Source organism: Doryrhamphus excisus, chromosome 6, assembly GCF_030265055.1.
Source record: "Doryrhamphus excisus isolate RoL2022-K1 chromosome 6, RoL_Dexc_1.0, whole genome shotgun sequence".
NCBI classification, from domain to species: domain Eukaryota; kingdom Metazoa; phylum Chordata; class Actinopteri; order Syngnathiformes; family Syngnathidae; genus Doryrhamphus; species Doryrhamphus excisus.
Genome location: NC_080471.1, coordinates 11,313,655 through 11,336,353, shown reverse-complemented (window position 1 = coordinate 11,336,353; position 22,699 = coordinate 11,313,655). Strand labels below are relative to the sequence as shown.

Sequence of the window (22,699 nt, the reverse complement as noted above, 5' to 3'; positions counted from 1 at the left end):
TTGGTGAATGTAGAATTTGTGCTGTCCTGTTTTCAAGCATCGAATTGTACATTTTGTTTGATCAGATGTGAATGCAATCATTCAAACCCTGAATTGGACCAAATAAGGACCAAGACCCATCTCTCGGGTCTCTCTGCTTGCAAGAGTGAGACAACTGTGAATGCCAACTGAAAATAAGTGGTCAGAAATTAACACCTAAAGGGGAACATCACTTAAAAAAAGTTTCCTATCATTCACAATCCTTATGTGAAACACAAACACATATTTCTTTCCCTTTTCTGTGCATTCTAACATGAGATATGAGCTAGCTAACAATGCACATAATTGAGATTTTGACTATGAGACCTTTAACAATGTTGTATTGTTTGATATACACAATGTGATCATGCATTAACACGTACACTGATGATAACATGTAACAGTTGCAGTATCTTGCCCTAATTTAAAACACAAATTCCAAAAGTGCAGTTGCCCTTTGTCACTCACACTATACACACTCACACTATACACAGAACAATTCCATTAGCTGAAAAAGTGATATCCAATACTTCTCTACAAGAGAGGAGAAATATGATCTCAGGGAAGAAGTACATTTGAAACACTTATATGCTAGGACTACGTTAAAAAGCCATAGCATTTCAGTATGTGGAATCAAACTATGGAATGGATTGAGTAAGGACCTCAAACAATGCACAACGATGAGCCAATTCAAGAAACAATACAAGCAGTTGATGTTTGCTAAATACAAGGATGAAGAGTCTTGAACCAGTCATGATGTGCTATATATATCACTATATTGACACTTACTATGGTACCCATTATGTCATTGTATGGTCATATCACCTCGTACTTCGGTACGAGGTGCATTATTTAAAAAAAAAAAAAAAAAAAAACCTCTAAACTGTATTATGGAGAGCAGGAAGTGAACAAATGTAACAGTTACTGATTGTAAAAGTACCAGATGGAGGGGTAGGATTTAATAAGCATTGCTTCTTCCTATTCTTTTTGGACATGTGGAACTGTGAACTGATTATGTGATGCACTCAATTGTAATCTGATGCATGTTCAAATGAAATAAAACCATTACCATTACCATTATCCCTTTTACGATCTCAGGAAACTCACTTCCGGCTTTATCATCCCTACCAGCATCTTAGCCTTGAATGTTAAGGATAAGCAAATTAGCATGATGGCAGGCCACAGTTCTCTTTTAATATGCCAGAAGGCAGCACAGTGTAGCTCCCCACAGAGTCACATAGTATGTTGCCCCTTAACTTTATTCTGAGCTGAACACATCAACAGCGATGCAATCCAAACACCACCAAAACTAAACTTTAAACACGTTTTATGCATTTTACCAAAGTAGTGTTAGTTCCGATGAACGGATGTGAAATCAATGCGCCTTTGGAAAGATGTTCCGGTAATGTTTTAAATCATCAAAATACGGCAAAATACTGAAAGTATTTCATGTTATCATCAATGTAATTGTTCTTGCATGATCACAGCATGTATATAACACATTCTTAGAGGTTCTTTAGAGGGTTTCGTAGGCGAAGTAGGTGTCTCCCAATGATGTCCCTTGTTACCTTGTTACCGATTTGGTGCTGGTAATACATACAAATATACATAATCCTGCACTGTAATTTATCTTTCTTTCAATAAAACACAGTCAGAATTGGCATATTTCAGACTGTATTTAGTGTGGCTTGGTGATTAATCAGGGTAAATGAATTGAAAAACTGTGATTAAAAGTTGTAATCATTTGACAGCCCTAAAAAGTGTTATTAAGAAGTGTGTCTGTGTGTGGTCTGCTGTTTCTCTCAAACGTGTCCTGGTCAACTGTGTGGGCAGACGTCTCATGGCTATGCCAGCCACTGCAACTCATCCCAGCTGACAGAAAGACACCTTATTGACCTTTCTACTGTCTTTTCTTATTCCCTACCATCGAGGTCTGACCCTACACGAAGAGCCTGGTTGATTGATTGAGTCAGCTAAGGCGGTACTGTGCTAGAATGTGGAATGAACCATGCACATCAGCTGCACTTGTTGTTTTTTGCGTGCATATTTGTCTAGGTTCAGAGTTAAAGGTCTCTATTAAAGGCTCTTAGTGTTTTGCCGTGGCTTTTTGCCCGGTATGTGTGGGAACGTGGGCAATGTTGGGTGGCTAGCGTAGCGTCTGAGAGGCTAACCTAAAGCCTGTATTGTCTTCTTGCTGGACAAGCAACAATTAGCCCTGAGCTTACTCTCAATGGAAATGAGTTTCTCACAGGTTCTTTGCAGTCCTTTTGGTATTAGCTAAAGTGCTAAAGCTGATTAGGAGGCACTTGTGTGTAGCAATGTGGCTCAATTTAATCTCCCCCCTGGACACCGCCACCTGTTCTTGGTCATTTCCTGCAAGAGGTAGCACCTTAGTTTGAATTCCCATCTGCATTCAGCAAGCGTTGATATGCTGATTGGATAAATATTGGATTGTTTTCTGAAACTTTTAGTCAGTGAGGCCAGGAGTGCTAATGCAGCACATTTACCAATCAGCGTTGCCTACACTTCCATTCATGTCAAGGTTGGCCTTCTCGCAGAGCGTTGACTCATGCTTATGCTGGGATGTATTACGTGAGAAAAGATTAGCACACGGCTGTCCTACTTATAGACAGTCTTCCTTATTACTTGAAAAAAAGGGAAGCAGTAATTTAGTTTCTGAAGTGGACTTATTCCCGAAGAACACTAAGATCAGTCTGACGTGAGAAAGGCTCTGCAGTTGTTAGCTTGTTGTTAGAAGATGACTGGAGGCTGCTGCCTTAACCTAATGGATTTGAGGCTTTTTATTGTGTTTGGACTTTGTGCTGCACCATCTTTGGAGCTTAGCTTGTCTAAAACCAGCTTGACTTGTTGATTAGGAAGTAGAGGTAAAAGCACAACATGGAAAAACCAAGGTACAAACAATATGACCCACAGACTTAGACTGCATTTTCACTACATCTGCATGTGCAGTAATTCCTCGTTTATCACGGTTAATAATAAAAATTATACAGTTTTTGTGAAGTAGGATTCCTTATTTATAAATGGAATATTTTCCTAGTTAGAGAATAGAAAACCCTAACATGATTAGAGCCCTCTAGATATGAACTAACACCTCTGCAGTCACTTTTACGCCCAGAACTTGGTTTCCATGTGGATGAAAGGCCGAAATAATAAATACTTTCTGACATGCATCATAAAAGTAAGCCTGCGACCTGCTGTTCTGCAGTGACCATTTGCTCATCATGCAGCATAAACAATTTCTTTTCTCAGCATGATCAGTTGATGATTTATGAGAAATTGTTGTGCAAATCGGTGTTGTCTCCAATTGAGCAGTCCTTGTAGATATAACATTTGTAGAGTTGTTTACATTTCACACACTCAGCGACACAGCCAACACAATTTAGGTCTTGTGAACCGTCCTCATGCCACATTGGTGCCGTCGGTTTCCTTGTGACCAGAAAACTTTGTACAAATACAAGTGAGTCTAATGAAAGGAAGTCTACAGTTCAGCCTTCATAGAAAATCCCTTTTTCCGCCCTCATAAATGGATCGCATCATTCCAAAGAGTCAACTCTCAGGTCTCATGAGACATGGCCGGAACAAGTCGTACTGTCACGATTTTGACCTGAATGAGGATCAGTGTGTTCCACTTCAATTATTGTGTTCTCTGCATTCTCACGGTGGCCTATTATGCTGCATTATGTCATCTGATGCCAGCTGCTTTGGTGGGAAACAGTCTGTGTCCTTCCAGGCTGTGGCATCATAAGTTTCTTTCAGTTCCTTTTTTTTAATGCATTCTTCAGAAAACAAACAAAATTCAACATTGCAGATGGATGCATGGGCACTGTTGACTTTTAATGATGTTCGTTACAAACTGTGGTAGCAAATGTATTTACGGTAAATAGGACTGGGTGATATATCGATTTACTTTAAGCACAATATAAAAACCAACCATATTGTTGATATCAAAATAGACTGGATTTGCACTGTAAGGAGGAGGGGCGGAGCAGAAGCTCGCAGGCAAGCAAACAGGCTACCACGTTTGCGGTGGAAGAAGTTGGCAAGGAATAAGCAGTAATATGGAGGTATTTCGAATCCAGAGCATTAAAAAAATCATTTTGAGCAATGAGCAATGTGTGTTGCGCTCCTGTTGCATTCCTCATGAAAGGAAAAGCAACCCATTGCTAATAACGGGTTCCTGTTGCAGCAGTGGGAAAAATGGCTTTAAAAACTTGTTGAAAAACGTGTTGTAACACAGCGCCATACTCCCGGTTGTCGTCTTGGCGTGGCAGGACGCAACTCCCTTTAAGTTCCGGGGTCATGTTGTCATTCCTCCTCTTGCTGATGCACCTTCTGCTCGTCACCTTGGCTGGCTTGCTTGCGTAACCATTGGTACATACCCGGTCGCCGTTTGATGACCCTGCACCACCTGAAGCTCCATTGTTCCACTGAATGAAAAAGCACCCCAGTTTTTGGTCCATATTGTCCACTGAGTACATTCAATGCAGGTTGCTGTAGTTAGTGTCATTGATGTTGGTATTTTTTAACCATTGCTGTTAGAAATACTGAAATATATAAATATTAAAATACATTTATTACAAAAAGTTATAGATATTTGGTTGAAATTTCAGGTTGAAGCTACAGTAAAATGCACTATAACTAATGATTTAGCAGCAGTGCACGGAGACAGCGATGCAACTGTCCATGATGGTATTTAGCCTCAACGCCCACATGAAAACCTGCCTTTGATTATAGAGGAGGTGGGCGAGAGCCAGGGTTATCAACAAAGTGCCTCCTCTGCCAGCTAATCTGTCACATCTCCAGATATCCAAAAGATAGATCCTCCTCCCGTTTACCGCCCACCTTCAACTTTCAAATCTGCACAAGCCACTGAAACCACCTCTTCTGCCCATTGATTCTGTTTGAGGTGGACTGTGACCGCTCATTTCATGCATCAGTGCTGCTGCTTTGACAGAAATTGGCTCAGTGCAGCAGCATTTTGGCCCTTTGAGTGATCAGCTTTGGACACAATGTTGTTAATCTTGTTAATCGCTCATGTTTTTGGCTAGCAGGTAGAGCACATACCATGCAGGCTTAACACTTTCTAGGCAAGACTTACTTTGCAAGTAAACTTAACTATCCATAGCAATTGCTTCAATGTGGTGAACATCAGACTGCAAGTGAGACATAGCACTATGCCAAGCAGGAATCATAGTTATGTTTAAAATGTTTCTTGATTAGATCAGAGGATTTCGCAAGAATGTCCACAAAATTTTGTGTAATGCTGGTACATGTTCAAAGGAAGAAGCTATTGCATTTTGGTACACATGCAGATACATAAAGCTGCAGATTGTGGAATTTATTTTTCTTTTTAGCTTTTGCAGTCTGCTTGCATACAATTTTACTTTAACCTGCAATCAAACCACACTTTTTGCTGTAAAAGGCTGAATCCACCACCATGGATGAATTGTGCTATTTTTTCCCTCACCTGCCCCATTGCGCAAAATGGGGCCCCCCATGTATGTACAGGGCACATTCTGCATGTCAAGAGAGGGGCGGCTCTGTACCAGTGCCCCACCACATCCAGCAGCTGGAGCTGGGATGGAAAAAAAAGCTTTTTTAACCAAAACCAACCTTATGCACATGTTTATGATTGTCCTGCCTTGCCAGATTTTAAAATTATAGTTATTGTTGTAAAACAACAGCCAAGATAACACATTTCTACTTCTGGAATATGAAGTGTTTGTACCGTAGTGTCACTGACCGGGATGACCTGACACCTTCCACACACTTCCTGCTGTTCACAAGAGATCTGTCACAGTCATCCTAATGCATCACATTGTTCCATGTGCTAAGTCTTAGCGGCGGATGCCAGCCTAATTTAGCTCATCCAGCTGGGATCCGACCTGACCCCTTTGTGTTCTGCCCATAGGAAATGGACTTTCCAGATGAGCATGCACTGCAAATGTTGTACACGTGTATTTATTTGTTGTTGTGACTTATGAATGAGTCTTTCAGTAATCGTAGTGTGATTGTCTTGCTATACTGGCAACGTCTTCAATATGGTTGGTGGCAAATTGCGAGTCCAACAGAAGAATAAGCTGTGTTGGTTTGATTGTGCAAGTGCAAGTTTTGACCTGAAGAAGAATCCGGACACGCTCCATTGGTCCAACAACATTACAACATTGACATTTTTGACCATGCTTGTAAGAGGAATTAATTCAATTTGCTTGTATTTAACCACTAAGTCAAGAATTGTATTCCCAAAATCCCAACTTGCTGTTCATGAGATGCACGATGGAGCTACATGAGCAGCAATGACAGACCACAAAGCCCACCTGTGGCTGTCAGCGCATGGGGGTCACTTTCTCTGTGCCCTCATGCCTGTGCTGTGAAGGCCAAAGTCACAGCATGATCTCGAACCCCCCTCGGTGCTGTGGCTGCCACTCAAGCCATCCTACCATCCGTCCCTAAAACGCAGCATAGTTGTGGACGTGCTGGCTGGCCCTGCACACCAATCAGCAGGCACTTGTCAGTCTTCTAGTCACCTGCTAGTAGCATCCCACAGTTTGGCATTTTGGAATGAAGAGTGCTGGGTTTGTCTCATAGGCGGCCTTTTCAATTGGCCATACAGTACTTTTATTATAATAGCTCCCCTATCTTTATACATGACCACTGACAATGGCTGTGTTGTACGAGTGACCTTTTCACTGTTAAAAGTCATTGTTATGATACCTGTATTCAATTTAGAGGTCCTCAATAATGTGAAAGTGACTTTTAAAAATGTTCTAACAGCAATATGTATCCATAGAACCTGTTTGTGAACACCAAACATGATCAAAATATATCTTCTCCCTCGCTTGTTTGCCCCACTTTTGAGGGACGAGATCCCGCCCCATGTAGGTCCACCACTTTATACAAAAGCCGCAGGGCTCTACATTAAAAAGAAAAAATACTTGCCAATGGGGAATCCATAAGGTGAGAACTATTTGCCCGAATATGCTGATAATTCATCAGATAATAGTACTGACACATTGTATTTGGAGGAATGTCTGAAACGTATGTTAACATGGCATGCCATACTACCTTACACATCGTAGTCGTAGTAAGCAGTAATATTTATAAGCTGTGCACCACAATGAAACATTATTGAATAGACACATTTGTGTATGCTCAATGGTCAAACAATAATTTGTGAAGCAAAGGTGAGAAAAATACACTGAGAAATGGAAGCGCTAGATTTTGTAGCTTGTGCAAAATCAGCACTTGGTATTGGATCTAATCGGTGGTGTTTCATTGTGACCACTTCAAATTGTCACAGCAATGTAATTCACTCACCTGTGCCATCATTTGATTTGCTGCCGCTAATAAAATACTTGTTTAGGAGGCACTGTTTCATCACTTTTTGGTGTTTTCCTTCACAAGTTGTTGAAGAATTAGACTATGTTGGCAGGGACGCCATGATAGATGTTTTCATAGTCAAAGGATCGCTGATTGGTTGATTGCGAACAAGAACGGGTGTGGGTAAAACGCGGACTGTGGATTACGGACCGCGGTCTAAATAAACGATTCTGATTGGTCCATTTCAAGATTTGCAAGGATTGGTTTGCAAATTACCACCGGAATTACGCAGTCCGTGTTTTACCAACACCCAACAAGAACCGCTTTTAAAAAAAACTCTTTGCAGTATGGCATGGCAAAGTGCACTTGCCTGACGGGAATATCACTGATTGGATTTACTTGCCCGAATTTTGTTTTAACTTGCCCCGGGCCATCGGTACATCGTTATTGTCGAGCTCTGAGCAGGCTTTGCTACAAATCTTAAAATGCAGCCTGGAGCGCAGCCAAGTTGCCTGACCTAACCACATTCACTGAAACTTTTTGGAGTAAGAACACTGTTTGAGTTGTATTCAATTGTGGATGCTTGAATTCCTGTTACATGTGTTACATTTACGTTACTGTAACATTAGCATTGCAGCCCACATAGCTATAGTATGTTTGACAGTTTGACTTACACCTGCCGTGTGTGTGTGGGAATGTCTGTTAAAATGTGAATAATGTGGGTAAAGTCTTACTTAGAAGCTTTAAAATGGGCTAATCCCATGCAAAGCCACAATGACGCTCATTCACATCCTCAATGTGAAAAGATTCGCCTTCACTTGAGACTGGGTGGGAAAGAAACTGAAGTGAAGACAGAAGAGAAAAGAAAGAAAGTTTGGTTGGGAAATGAGGGCCTTGGAGTTTTTAGTTTAAGCCTCATTTGAGCTTTAGCTTAGGAAACTGAATTATTGCTGGAGGCTGTGCGATGACATTATAAATAATTATGAGACTTTTACATGACACTAATATAGAACTAAAAGATAATATAAATATATATCATCTTATTCCAGATGTTGAAGGCTATTCTAATGAGCACAAACAGTTCTCGATGAACTGCCTTCTGGCTCAGCTCTCTTTTCCCCATGGCGGTCCGGTGCAGCGACCGCATTACTGCAGACTCACGCTCCCAACTTCCCTCACTTGTGAACAAGACCCCGAGGTACTTGAACTCCTCCACCTGGGGCAGTACCTCATTCCCAACCCGGAGAGAGCACTCCACCCTTTTCCGACTGAGAACCATGGCCTCTGATTTGAAGGTGCTGAGTCTCATCCCTCAAGCTTTACACTCAGATGCAAACCGTCCCGTTAAACGCTGAAGATCACAGCTCGAAACCCGAAGGCATCGTCCGCCAGTATCAGAGATGAGATACTAAGGCCCCCGAACCAGACTCCCATGAAATCTTGGCTGTGCCGAAAAATCCTGTCCATGAAAATTGTGAACAGAATCGGTGACAGAGCAGCCTTGGCGGAGGCCAACATTCACTGGTAACAGGCTTGACTGACTGCTGGCAATGCGAACCAAGCTCCTGCTCCGTTTGTTGAAGGACCGCGCCAGTAGTAGCGCGCCACCAATGCCATGCTCCTGAAATACTCTCCCGAAGGGTGCCGCGAGGGACACGGTCGAATGCCTTTTCCAAGTACAATAAAGCACATGTAGACTGGTTGGGCAAACTCCTGTGCACCCCCAGCACCCTTGTGGGGGTTTCGAGCTGGTCCAGCGTTTTGCGACCACATTGAACCTCTCGTAGCAGAGGTTTGACCAACAGTCTTACCCTTCTCTCCAGCACCCTGGAATAGACTTTCCCAGGGAGGCCGAGGAGTGTGACCCTTCTTAAAGAGGGGGACCACCACCCCGGTCTGCCAATCCAAATGTGCTGTTCCCGACTTCCACGCAATGTTGAAGAGATGTGTCAGCCAAGACAATCCCTCAATATCCAGAGCCTTGAGGAATTCCGAGCGAAACTCATCCACCTCCGGAGCTTTGCCACTGAGGAGCATTTTGACCACCCCAGATACCTCAGCCACGGTGATGGAACTGTCACGTATGTGTCCACAGACTTTGCTTCCTCTATGGAAGATATATTAGTGGGATTGAGAAGGGCCTCAAAGTATTCCTTCCACTTTCCGACTACATCCTCAATTGAGGTCAGCAGGCCCCTGTCCCCACTGTAAACAGTGTGGACCGGGCAATGCTTCCCCTTTCTGAGGTGCGGACGGTCTGCCAGAACCTCTTTGAGGCCGACCGAAAGTTGTGCTCCATGGCGTCACCAAATTCCTCCAACACCTGAGTTTTTGCCTCGGCCACCGCCAAAGCCACGTGCTGCTTGGCCTGACGGTATATACTACGTAACATTTATTATTGTATGCCAACAACTGACTGAGCTTTAAACTGACTAATATTTGAGTAGAACAAAAAGAACTAAATAATCCCTTTAAAAGATTTAATTTTAGATGAACCAAGTGTTATCTAATTCTGAATATGACTTATGTCCTTGAATATTAGTGTTCCTATGAGCTGAATGAAAAGGGAAGTTTAAAAATCTTCTTTCATATTTTGTCCTGATCAGTCACCCTGACAACGACTGCAGACATTGCTGACATCAACATATTTTGTGATGCATGTTGAGACAGGTGATGATCAATAGGCAACAACTTTATGGTTATATCCATGACTATACTCGGAATTAGGTTAGAAGTGATGAGTCAGTGCATCATAGCACATAGTGGAGTTATTACACAAGTAAAAGGAGGAAGTGTTGTATCAATGAGTGATATTTATGTAACAAAAAAGGAAGTTTAGTTGATGAGTGACTGACTCATGGAAGAGGCGCCACCGCAGAGGCGCCACCACAGATAACAGGGAACTGAAGTTTCTGTAGGCCTTGGACATGACCTTGTCCACGTTTGGCAAAGCTGTTGCTTTCATGCACTGATATATACCTATTTACTTACTAAAGAAACTATCACAGTTACTGTCATTCCTCTCCCACCAAACTCCTTTGTAGTGTGATGTACATCTCGAAAAAAAATCTTATTTCAACGTTTTCAAATGTCTCTGATTTTGGATCAACATTTGCAATAAAAGCAATTGATGTAACACCTAATACTCTCCTTCTCTCTTTAGTTGCTATTGTTTGCCAGTGACAAAGGAAGCTAACAGGCTACATAGTCGACGTGTGTCATGGTTGCCCAATGAGATAACTTACTTAAGGGATATCCTTAGCTTAGCATCAAAGCTACTTCTGCTCATCTTCCAACAAATGCTGACTTTTTTTCAGTATCCACAGGTCGTGTAACAGAAGATTGGGTTCCTTTCTAACCGTGGTTAGCATTGTTAGAATCCTGGCAATATCCTGGCACAATCATTCATTTTATTGTTATTTTTTAAATTAGAGTTTCTGATGCTCATTTATGTTGCTTGAGTGTAATTGATGAAAGTCCCTATTGCTTGTGTTTTTTTATCTTACAAGTGTTACAACAAGCTGTGGAGTATCGCGCGTGTTTATTCTGCGTTGGCTGGGTGTGTCACCTTCCTCTTTCATAATCAGCGGTGACACATTTAGAAAGGCGGTCACGCTCCGACTAAATTTTACAATGGCAACAATAGAATGTTCCATTGAAATAACACTTGGCTATAACTCGTCTGTGCTGAGTGAAGCCCAGAAAGCGAGCGAGGTGATGCTGCATGATGACAGAATGGAGGCTATTCCTGTCTGGAGCAGCTAGCATTCCGCTGATCGAGTTACAGCTGCACCCACTCACAAACAAGGCAAAACAAGAGATGGCTCGGAGTTACATTTGGGTGTAATCATGTTAATGAAATTATTGCAAATTTATTTGATTAAAAATGTCATTTTGCATTTTGTGGTGCAGGTGGTTATTGAGGCCTTGATAAGATCTCACTGGTACTCAACCAGGTGTGAACACAATTAGGCTGGTAAAGTAAATATGAATAAAAGTGTGTCTAGCATGGTTTTTAAAGAAGAAACCCCATCCGTTTATATAAGAATGCCAAGGATGAGTCATCATCATCAGAGGTGGAGGTTAACCCGCCCACAAAAAGCAGCAGTGTCACGATGTTGCGACCCAAACACAACACACAGACTCCCATGTTGCAACTTCAGTGCACATCATCAGTTTGAAAGACAGTGAACACAGGCGCCGTGTCTGGATGACACCTGATCTAACCTGTTCCTGACCAAAAATAAAATTTAAACGTTCCAATACAGGTTGTAATTGTTGTTGTTAATTGTTGTTAATTGTTAAAAGTTGTTAATTTTGTCCTTTATTTGAAAGTGTCCTGGACCAATCCAAAAAAATTAGCTGTGGCCAGACTTTGCAGGAGCTGGTATCAACACAACCTTAAAATGTCTCAATATTTCATATGGTTTAGAGCAGGGGTCTCAAACACACGGCCCGCGGGCCAAATGTGGCCCGCAGGACACTAGTTTGAGGCCCCCGCCTTGATATGAAAGTTTAATGTTAGTGCGGCCCGCGCAAGTTTGATATGGATGCTGTATGGTATCATGTACCCAGAAAAAATTATTATGTTTGATTAATGTTCATGTTAAAGGTTAAATAACTGTTAATAATTATCCTCCCTATCCGTGTGGAAGTGGTACATTTTGGCTATTTAAGTTTAAAGGAAATAACTTGAAGGCTACCGTTTAGGTCGCTAGCGCTCTAGTTTGCGAGTTAGCATGTGTCTCAAGACCCTGCAGTTGCGTAATATGTTGTAAATAAAAAGAGTATAAATGTGACTATAGTCGTGTTTTGTCATGTCTACAGGGCTCTAATAATGCTTTGTTAATTTTAATCTGAAAAAAATTATTTGTCTACCCACCAACTATATGTGGTTTCTTAAGTTTTTATTATTTGCAGTTTTATTATTATTATTTATTTATTACTGATTGATTGATTTTCTTTGTTCTTGATTTGTTTATTTATTTTTCATCTTATTTTGTGCAGAAAAATAAAAATAGATATTTGAGAACAGTGGAATGTTTTATCAGAGCTTTTATTGTAGAAAATCGAAACCAAAGCACTGAAAAAGTTTCTATATTTTTCTGTTTTTAATAAATGCAGGGTTTTTTTTTTTGGAAAACCTGATGCGGCCCAGCCTTGCCTAGACCCTAACTCCAGTGGCCCCCAGGTAAATTGAGTATGAGACCCCTGGTTTAGAGCAAAAATAAGATGTCACCATTCATTTAAATTGACACCATTTGAACTACTATTTTACATGCATGTTTTAGACTACTGTAAAATACTTGCATTAATATAAACCAACCTATAACAATGACAGTGTAGCACTGCCATGTTTATTTGCACAAGATCCCTCAAACAGTTTTTCCCCCATATTTACTGTATGTAAGGCTCTTTGTGACACATTAAGAACCGCACATCTGGACAATAAAAAGAGTTGAAGCTACTGCAAATGGAACCGAACCCTTATTGGCTGTTATTGCAAACATATGCATGCATGTATGTTGACTAAAATGGCGTGAAAACAACAAAAATCATAGTTCATGAAGACTTTTGTACATAAGTGTATTCATGAAGCAGCTGTCATATTGTGTATGATGGTTGTTCACAATCCACTATACAGGTGGGGACAAATATTCATGACAAGAGGCACACATAAAGCCATGCTCTTCATGTGTTGTATCCAAATGAAGCAGCTCTCCAAAAAGAGAGTTTGTGTGTATGAGCTGCACGCCGTATCAGGTCTGATCCTTTTTTTTATTTTTTTTTATCCATAGTCCAATAATGAGGACTGTCTCCATCACGACTCTCGCCCTCTTCAAGTGAGACAATCCACTGAAGGCTTCTTCACGCAACACAAGTGGCAAAATAGAGGAGAGGTTTACAAAACAAAACACTCCAATGCGCTCCTCGCCAAACCAAAGCTCCTCCAAAGCAGCTTTTTTTTTTTTAGAAGATGCTTTCATTTGAAGCCCTCTCTTGTTAGCAGGGTAGATGATAAACAACCCCTTTATTAACCTTTAAAACCCCAGTACTGGGGACTAGGGATTATAGGCACCAACAAAAGTTTGTCTGTTTTACTGAGCACTGATTCATTTAATATCAATAGGTGCAATGTTTCAAGTATTCTTTATTGTCATACCATGCATGCACATGATGAGGTTCAAAATTAAGCACTAAGGCCCAGTTTACTGATTTAACCAATATTCCACATGTCCATGTGAAGGAGCTGGACCTTACTGGACTGAGTATTCACCTATAAATGGTGAAGAGGGCAGTGTGTGTGTGTGTGTGTGTGTAGGTGTGCGCGCGCGTGCGCCCTCGGCCCCCTCGGCCCCCTCGGCCGACAAAGTTCCGCAGCCGAACATCTTGTGGATAAAAGCTGTTGTTGACTCTTACTATTCTGCTCCTGATGCTCCACTCTTTGGAGTGTCATGCCGGTATTCCTAACGCAGTGATTTTCAATCACCGTGCCGCGGCACATTAGTGTGCCTTGAGAAATTGTCAGGTGTGCCGTGAGGAATTATCCAATATCACTTTTTATAATTAACATTTATTAATCATCATTTGCAAATATTATGTCAATATCCATGTATACGTGGACCCAAATATTCCAATTGCATTTGGTTTATTTGCTCAAACGGAAAGAATTTAGCCTTTGTATACACCTCATTCCGAAAGAATCGTGCCAATCCGAATGAATATATAATGGGATTAACAGGGGTGGAATATCCCCAATCCGATTGAGGTATCTTGTAGCTGCTCAAATGGAAAGTTGTCAGGGTGCGTTTTTCTTCTTCTGTACTTTATTGGCGGTTGGCAAGCAGCTTTTGTGTGCATTAGCGCCATCTGTGGAACAGAATCTAAACCCTTCTACACGCCATTCATATGTCCATAAGTCAAAAGAAAATATATATCTACATAAAACATGTACCGAGTTGAATTATAAAATATTAGCAAGCTTGAATTTGATCCTTTCCTGGTTAAATTTATCATATCACATGCTCAGATATGACGTAACACGCACCTCCAGACGTAGCACTAGACTGCTACGGAAAGTTTGTTTTTGATCCAAACTAAAGTTCAAGACTGGACAAACAAAAAACTGGCAATACGGAGTTATTCCAACAAGTAAAAGAACAACTCGGGGAAGTCGGTATCACGTGATGTTGGTGTTTACGTTTTACTGGGCATGCCCCATTGACTATTCTGGTTGATTATAGCGACGCATGTAGACAAGAGATTGGAATATTCCTTTCCATGTATACCATTGTTTCCAGAAAAGTCATTCGGAAAGAGAAAAACAGAGCAATGTAATATCGGTCCGTGTGGCAACACCGAGCTCGTTCCTCCTATAGACTTAGTGATGTTTTCCAATGTAAAAAAAACGTGCCGTGGCTCAAAAAAGGTTAAAAACACTGTCCTAATGACATTCAATTCCCAAAAGAACATGTCTGTTTGTCCTTGGTGGAGTTCTGTGCCGTCATTCTGTTGTTTTAAATCATATTCAATAAGATACTTGAAGTCAAAGATCAGACCACTTAGCACAATTTTCGCATCTCTCCTGCTGCCAACCAACCCTTCATTGCATGTTCTTGACCTACTGTACACCACAAATGAGACTCTCAATAATAGTCTGGCCTTGAGTGCAGAAATAGATTATGTTGTTTTTTTTGAAAGAGCCTTGTTGGCTGAGCCGCCACTGTGGCGCAACAAGGCCTTGGCTGAGGTGTCATTCATGTGTACACCAAGCTGCTTGTCGGCTGTCATTGAAAGGCCGCCAAGCAGGATGTTTTGGTACCAGCGTGGGTGGATGTTAGAGACAGACCGGATAGAGGAGCCTGAAGGAGGGGAGGGTGACAAACACAGCGGGTGTTTCACTTCCTCAGCGTTGGCTTCCAAACAAAAGAAGACACATCTTGTGCAAACAGTTTGTTTACTCCACCGTTGTTGTGGCTGCGACCGACTGCAGGTGTTTAGTCTGTGGTGCTGAGTGGTGAGGCGCCTCATGTTTCGCTTTAAAAAAAATAAAGGCTTCTTCTTATGAGCCGTCTTTTCGCGATAAAGCTTTCTGAAAAACTCTTGAGAACTCCTGCCCAGTGAGCTGCCACCTGACTTCCTGTCTGCTCAGATGCTTATCACCACCACTGCATCACATCTCTTCGTACAAACTCATTGTTAACGACTTGTAGCAACCATTATTGATATCCACTTCAGAGTCAACGGGGGGCAGAGTCTACTTTGAACACACCGGTCAATCACAAAGCTATACACGCCTATATTAACATATACGAAAAAGTACAGTTTTAGGTTTTTGGAAATATCCATTAACACATATGTCTTTCCCTTTTTTGTGCATTATAACATGAGAGTTAATATGAGCTAGCTAACAATGTATGTCATTGGGATACACCTATTTTGACCATTCATTCATTCATTCGCGGGGGTGCTGGATCCTATCCCAGCTGTCTTTGGGCGAGAGGCGGGGTACACCCTGGACTGGTCGCCAGCCAATCACAGAGCACATATAGACAAACAACCATTCACACTCACATTCATACCTATGGACAATTTGGAGTCACCAATTAACCTAGCATGTTTTTGGAATGTGGGAGGAAACCGGAGTACCCGGAGAAAACCCACGCTTGCACGGGGAGAACATGCAAAAAAAATGAAAATAACAAAAACAAAACTTTTTTTCCAAGCGCATTGATACATATACTTCTGCTAGTTCCGCCAACAACAACAGCATATATACACCAACACTTAAGATGTCCGCACTCATTGGGATGGCCGCGTCTGCCTGCACAAGACATGTGCTCCAGTCCTCAGGTAAAACATGCTGACGGCAAACCAGCATCTTCTTGAGTCTTTGTTGCAAAACCAAGAGCTAGGTATCCACTCAGACAAGCGGTTAGCGTGGTGTCGTGTTAGTCCACCAGGTAAAAATCGTTTTTCATGTTAGCTGCTACAATAATAACATTGCTGTAGCTATACAAGTAAGTTATGTAAATACATCCTCCTTTCTTGTGTGGTTCCGGTAGAAGTGGTGACCCACTAACGTGAACAAGATGACTCGCTGGTCCTTATCTGTCATTGTGTCATTGTGACATCCTAGATAAGAAGGCAGCAGGATGTAGTTCATGCTGATATAATCAGATTAAAAAGTAGCCTGTGTTTGAGGAAATACCAGCATGTACAGGCCGTTTCCCGTATTACCACTTTTGTATGGTTGCATACGCTCACCTGATTAAAATCTTAAGACCAGTTGAAAAATTGCTAGAATATGCATTTTTCACATTTGGACCTTAATGAGGTAGAGGTAGTAGAGCTACAATTTCCAAAAGCAAGAAGGTGAAGTGAGACAAAAAAATAATTTTAGGTTGTTCATCAGCTGATCAAAAGTTTAAGACCATTGCTCAAAAAAATGACAAAAAACTCTCCAAACAAGAACAAAAAAATATCTAATTGTTATTTTCTTATTTTCATGTACCTGACAGCTTACACATTTATTTTCATATGCATAAGTATGCTTTTCATGTACTTATGTTATGTCTTAGAGTTACGTTGCAATAAGGTCACAAATGAGGATGCCTTGGCGGCAGCGTTGGGGACCAGTGTGAGGCTTCAGGTGTTTCACAACAACATCAGAGAAGACCCTTGAGTCGACATCAAACAGCTCCTCCATGTCAGAGGTCTCCTGGCGGCCAAGAGAGCACAGCTAATCCTAGCCTGCATGCTAATTAGCTGTTTGATCAGACATCTGTGAACAACTTTCCAAATGAAGGGGGGGGTTATTTTAAGACCATTTTTTTTCTTAGTTACCTTTTGCCTTTTTATCCCAGACATCAGAGTTGACCGTTGGACAGACGGACAGAGCTGCTGCTCGTTGCTCGGTTTCGCAACAACGTTGAATAATTAGTGAGTATGCTAAGGGACGCTACGTGAAATATATATTAAATACTAGCTTAGCAGCCTAATCCAAATTGTATTCATAGGTATGAATGTGAGTGTGAATGGTTGTTTGTCTATATGTGCCCTGTGATAGGCTGGCGACCAGTCCAGGGTGCACCCTGGCTCCAGCATACCTGCAACGCTAATGAGGATAAGTAGCATAGAAAATGGATGGATATCCTTTTTTCCTTTTTGTGTTTGAAAGGTTTTACAAAAAGTCAAGTGCAAAACTATCCCATTTTTTCTAACACAGCTGTGGCAAAAACTGTAATGTGCATGCCAGGCCAGTAGTTGTGCTCTCGGGTCTTATCCAACATTTGATAACCGGATGTATGCATATGTACATGGACTTGTACAACATCGCCAAGTCCAAGAATGATTCACAATTCAGAACAGAAATAAAATACAAAGAGTCGTTTAATTAAGGCTTTCTTAAGGATTATTTCACATGTAATTCATTACAGCTGCCACCTTCCACTGTAGAAATGATCTGATTTACTAAAACTCAGCATGTTGTCGCTCTTTGCTTCAATAGCTTTATTAGCATGGACTGTGTTCTTACGTTGAATTTCACCCGGCACGGCCTGCTGCTCCTTATCTGTTAGCTCTTAAACATTTGATTGCACCCAAACTTCCTGTATTTGGGGGTAGGGGGGAATCCACTGAGTGTAAATGAGCTAAACAGATGTCAGCCAGATGTGTTGAGGAGGAAGGGAGATGAAGAACAGATAACAAGCAATAGAGACACTGACAGCTTTGTTCACCTCCGCCTAGTACCTCCTCTTCCTCCGCTCCTGTTCCCTCCATCATTAGACCTTCCCACCCCCTAACTTCTCTTTGAATACAGGACAGTGTGCAGGAAGGAACACCGGAATTGATTTCTCTGTGCATTATTAGGTCTGGAATGTGTGACACCCTCTTCTTCCTTCCTGTTTCATCCTCTTGAGACAACCCTCACTACTTTATTTGTGTGTGTATTCTATATGAAACAGTGGACACTCAATGGACACTTCATTAGGTACAAAAACCAATAGTGAGATAGATACTTGATTGAATTATGTGGTTTTGTTATCACGTTTTTTTTTTTGTGGTTAAATGCGGCCTATCAGTCAAAAATACGCATATTTAAGCATATTTTTTGCCTGACTTAAACATTTAAGAAGTAGTATCCTACACTGGTCACTAGATGTCAGTAATGTTACTGTAATCTTCAGTGAGACACGCAAACCCCAGGCGTGATTTCTGGAAAAACTGGGCTTTTATTGCAGATTTGAATGATCTCACAACAGGCACAATAATCCCTAATAAAACCACGTGCTACTGTAACCCTAATCCACGGCAAGCTGAAACACCGGTCTGAACCCCTGACGTCACTTCTTGTGCGCCACCCACTCTGTTCACTAGGGAAGACATTTATAGCAAGACATACAAGCATGAGTCCTATTGGTGTCTTAAATGGTTTATTCCATTGTATTCGGTAATAGCAGTGTAAAGGTGACTGTAGGGGTGTTATATTGGTTTAGAGCAGTGGTCTCAAACACGCGGCCCGCGGGCCAAATGTGGCCCGCAGGACACTAGTTTGAGGCCCCTGCCTTGATATGAAAGTTTAATGTTAGTGCGGCCCGTACAAGTTTGATATGGATGCTGTATGGTATCATGTACCCAGAAAAAATTATTACATTTGATTAATGTTCATGTTAAAGGTTAAATAACTGTTAATAGTTATCCTCCCTATCCGTGTGGAAGTGGTAAGTTTTTGGCTATTTAAGTTTAAAGGAAATAACTTGAAGGCTACCGTTTAAGTCGCTAGCTCTATAGTTTGCGAGTTAGCGTGTGTCTCAAGACCCTGCAGTTGCGCAATATGTTGTAAATAAAAAGAGTATAAATGTGACTATAGTCGTGTTTTGTCCTGTCTACAGGGCTCTAATAATGCTTTGTTAATTTTAATCTGATATGTGGTTTCTTAAGTTTTTATTATTTGTCGTTTTATTATTATTGTGATATTTATTTATTACTGATTGATTGATTTTCTTTATTCTTGATTTGTTTGTTTATTTTTCATCTTATTTTGTGCAGAAAAATTAAGATATTTGAGAACAGTGGAATGTTTTATCAGAGCTTTTATTGTAGAAAATCTGAACCAAAGCACTGAAAAAGTTTGTATATTTTTCTGTTTTTAATAAATGCGTTTTCTTTTTCTTTTTTTTTGGAAAACCTGATGCGGCCCAGCCTTGCCCAGACCCTAGCTCCAGTGGCCCCCAGGTAAATTGAGTTTGAGACCCCTGTTTTAGAGGGATCAAATCATGTTTAAAGCCGTATTTAGAAGGTCGTAAACATGTTTTCTATGCTCTAAACATTGGAAAGTAATTTATTAGTAATAGCATTAGGGGTGCAGCATTTAAAATCTTTTCCCACTTTCTTTACCTGCAGCACCACAGCCCCGTCCATGCCGCTGATGCTCCATCTCATCGTCCCGCCACCATGACGGACGATGACGACAGTACAGAGGAAGACACGACAGAGGAGGAAAGCAGCAGTGAGGACGTAGAGGTCCAAACCCGGGCGGCCTACAAAGGTAGTAGACAAAAACCACAAGAGGACGTGACCCGAAGGGACACCCGAGTGGATCGCGAAGGTACTCGAGGAGAGGACAAGGCCAGGAAGGACACCCATGTAGACAAAGAAGTACATCGACGAAAACATCGGGAGAGGAAGACCAGACGGGACACCGAAGTGAGCAGAGAAGGAAGTAGACGAAAGCGAAGAGAGGATGAGCCCAGAAAGCAACATCCTGACGGTCATCAAGCCACTCAGCCTCCCCTGAACTCCATCCTGGAGCACATTGTTCAACAGTTGGATGTCCTCACACAGGTCTGTCCCACTTGTTACTGTGTAAAATGCTTAAATGTGTCCACATTTAATGTGTCCCAAGTCACTAAAAACAAGTTTATTTTTTTCATTTTTTGTTCTTGTGGTGTTTCTACGTCAGACTATTTCATTGCTGGAGGACCGTCTCACTATGACAGAGGACAAGCTGCAAGAATGTCTCCCAACGGCACAGCAAACACAAGGAGCAGGCAGCAGCAAGACGGACAAACCGCCTTAGCACCACCTGAGATGAGACAAAGCATGATTAGCATATTAGATGTCCCTGTGATTCTGTTTCTACCTCCAGAAGCATGAAAACAAGACATTTGCAAGCTTTACCTTCACAAGTAAATGTCATGTAATTGCACAATTACAATGACATCCTCTTTTAAAATATAAGTTATGTAAATAAAGGTCATTTTTAACACATACAGATTAGTCATAGTTATCATTCATTGACCAGGAAGTCTACACAAAAGAATTTATTTCATCAATGGAAGAGTCTACCCCCAAAATCCCAATGGTACCAACCGTTTGTTCATTTGCGATATAATATGTGGAACTGTGAACTGTACTGTGTGATGTACTCAGGTAGAACTTACAGTATATACTGTACATGTTCAAAACAAATTAAACCATAACCAATAATGTTAACAAAACCATCATTTTACCATATGGGGGAAATATGTCTCAACTGTGTTATGCAATGCAGGCAAAACCAAAAATCTGTTCTGGACATGTGTTGATGTTTGAGGACAAGTCTTTCTTGTAGGTCTGTTGTAACAATGCCAATATGGCCGCAACTTGACGCTTGTGTGACTTGTCATGACTTCTAGTGGAGGAACTGTGGCCAGCATTGGCAGGAAGCCGTAAAAACCAAAAAGCTCTCCACCACATCCTTCACTTCCTCTTCGGCTTTCATGGTTTTCCTCCTCCACCCGCTTACATAAAAGCCTAGATCCGGTTCGCCCACGGAGACGCTGGCCTGTGAGGGAGGACGGGATGTGTCACGGCGCACAAAGCAGATGCGGTGGAAAACATGAAACATGAGCATGGAAAGGCAAAGAAAACCTGGCCAGCTGCTTTTTGCTCCACCAATCAGCTGTCAGAAACATGATCCAGGTAGAAGCTTCCCAATGGGAAGGAAGGAGGAAATACAGTATGTTCCACAGTGGGATCATTTTCAGGGAATTTCCACAGAACAGGAAAAACATTGTTTATGGCAGAAAACTTACTGGCCACTTCACTCCGACACAAAAAACACAAAGGATGGCAACGCTCACAGAGATCATTCGTTTGTTATTGAGGTGGGTTCCTAATATTTTGACCCATCCTGATGTTTCAAGAGGAAACAAGCTCTCACTAACATGTCACGTGCAAACTGTTAACTTCCCACCTTCACTTCCATCCTCTCAAGTACACACAGGCCTCCTGTTACACAAACACACATACTAATGCATTGTGTTGTCGTCTTGTAACATGATAATAGCTTCCTGGAGCTTTGTCTTGTTGATGGAAAGGGAGGCGGCATGTGTGTGTATTCATGTTTGTCCTTCAAACTAACTCCAATCTGCTATTGTCTCTGAAGTTACACATGAAAAAAAATAACAAAAGCCAAAGAAAATAACATTTAATTTGTAATACGCTTTGCAACTTTGTATTGCTGCAGCAGTGTACGTATATGCCAGGCCACTAGTAAGCAGTATTACATATCATTACACATAAAGACTTGACAAATAATAAAGAAGTGTGTTAAAGGAGACCTATTATACTCATTTTTCAGCCCTTTGTATTGAGTTGTGGACTCCTCTAGAGCAGCTACACACAATAACCTGCACAGAAAGCTTTCTAAATCTTCCAGAATCTGCACCTATTGCAGCTGTATTTCCTTGGATTTGGTTTTATTTTTTCCCACTATACAAAGGGCCCAAAAATGAGCACAACAGGTCCCCTTTAGTCAGTCATAATGATATATGCTTTATACTTTATTTTGTACTTTGTGACATGATGTTTTTATGTATTTGTTTTTACTATTATTTTATAAGTTGCTACTGTAATTTAATTTACTGTACAAATGCACTGGTACAAATGCACTGGTACAAATGCACTGTAAACATTCATTCATTCATTCATTCATTTTTTACCGCTTTTCCTCACAAGGGTCGCCGGGGTGCTGGAGCCTATCCCAGCTGTCTTCAGGCAAGAGGCGGGGTACACCCTGGACTGGTCGCCAGCCAATCACAGGGCACATATAGACAAACAACCATTCACACTCACATTCATACCTATGGACAATTTGGAGTCGCCAATTAACCTAGCATGTTTTTGGAATGTGGGAGGAAACCGGAGTAGCCGGAGAAAACCCACGCATGCACGGGGAGAACATGCAAACTCCACACAGAGATGGCCGAGGGTGGAATTGAACCCTGGTCTCCAAGCTGTGAGGTCTGCGCGCTAACCACTCGTTCACCGTGCAGCCCACTGTAAACATGTATAT

At 41.4% G+C, this 22,699-nt stretch overlaps 1 protein-coding gene across 2 annotated transcripts in view; it reads left to right on the top strand.

The window, feature by feature from the left end:
- The window catches only part of poc1b (POC1 centriolar protein B), a 35,651-nt gene extending 14,839 nt beyond the window's left edge, over positions 1-20,812 (top strand). The window contains exons 11-13 of one of the 2 annotated variants that reach the window (XM_058076232.1): positions 19,564-19,596; positions 19,765-20,205; positions 20,324-20,812. In XM_058076232.1, the coding sequence (XP_057932215.1) occupies positions 19,564-19,596; positions 19,765-20,205; positions 20,324-20,440 (591 nt within the window). In that variant the 3' untranslated portion in view covers positions 20,441-20,812. The remainder of the gene's footprint in view (positions 1-19,563; positions 19,597-19,764; positions 20,206-20,323) is intronic. The other variant, XM_058076233.1, reaches the window with a different exon arrangement.
- Positions 20,813-22,699: the final 1,887 nt, after the last annotated feature.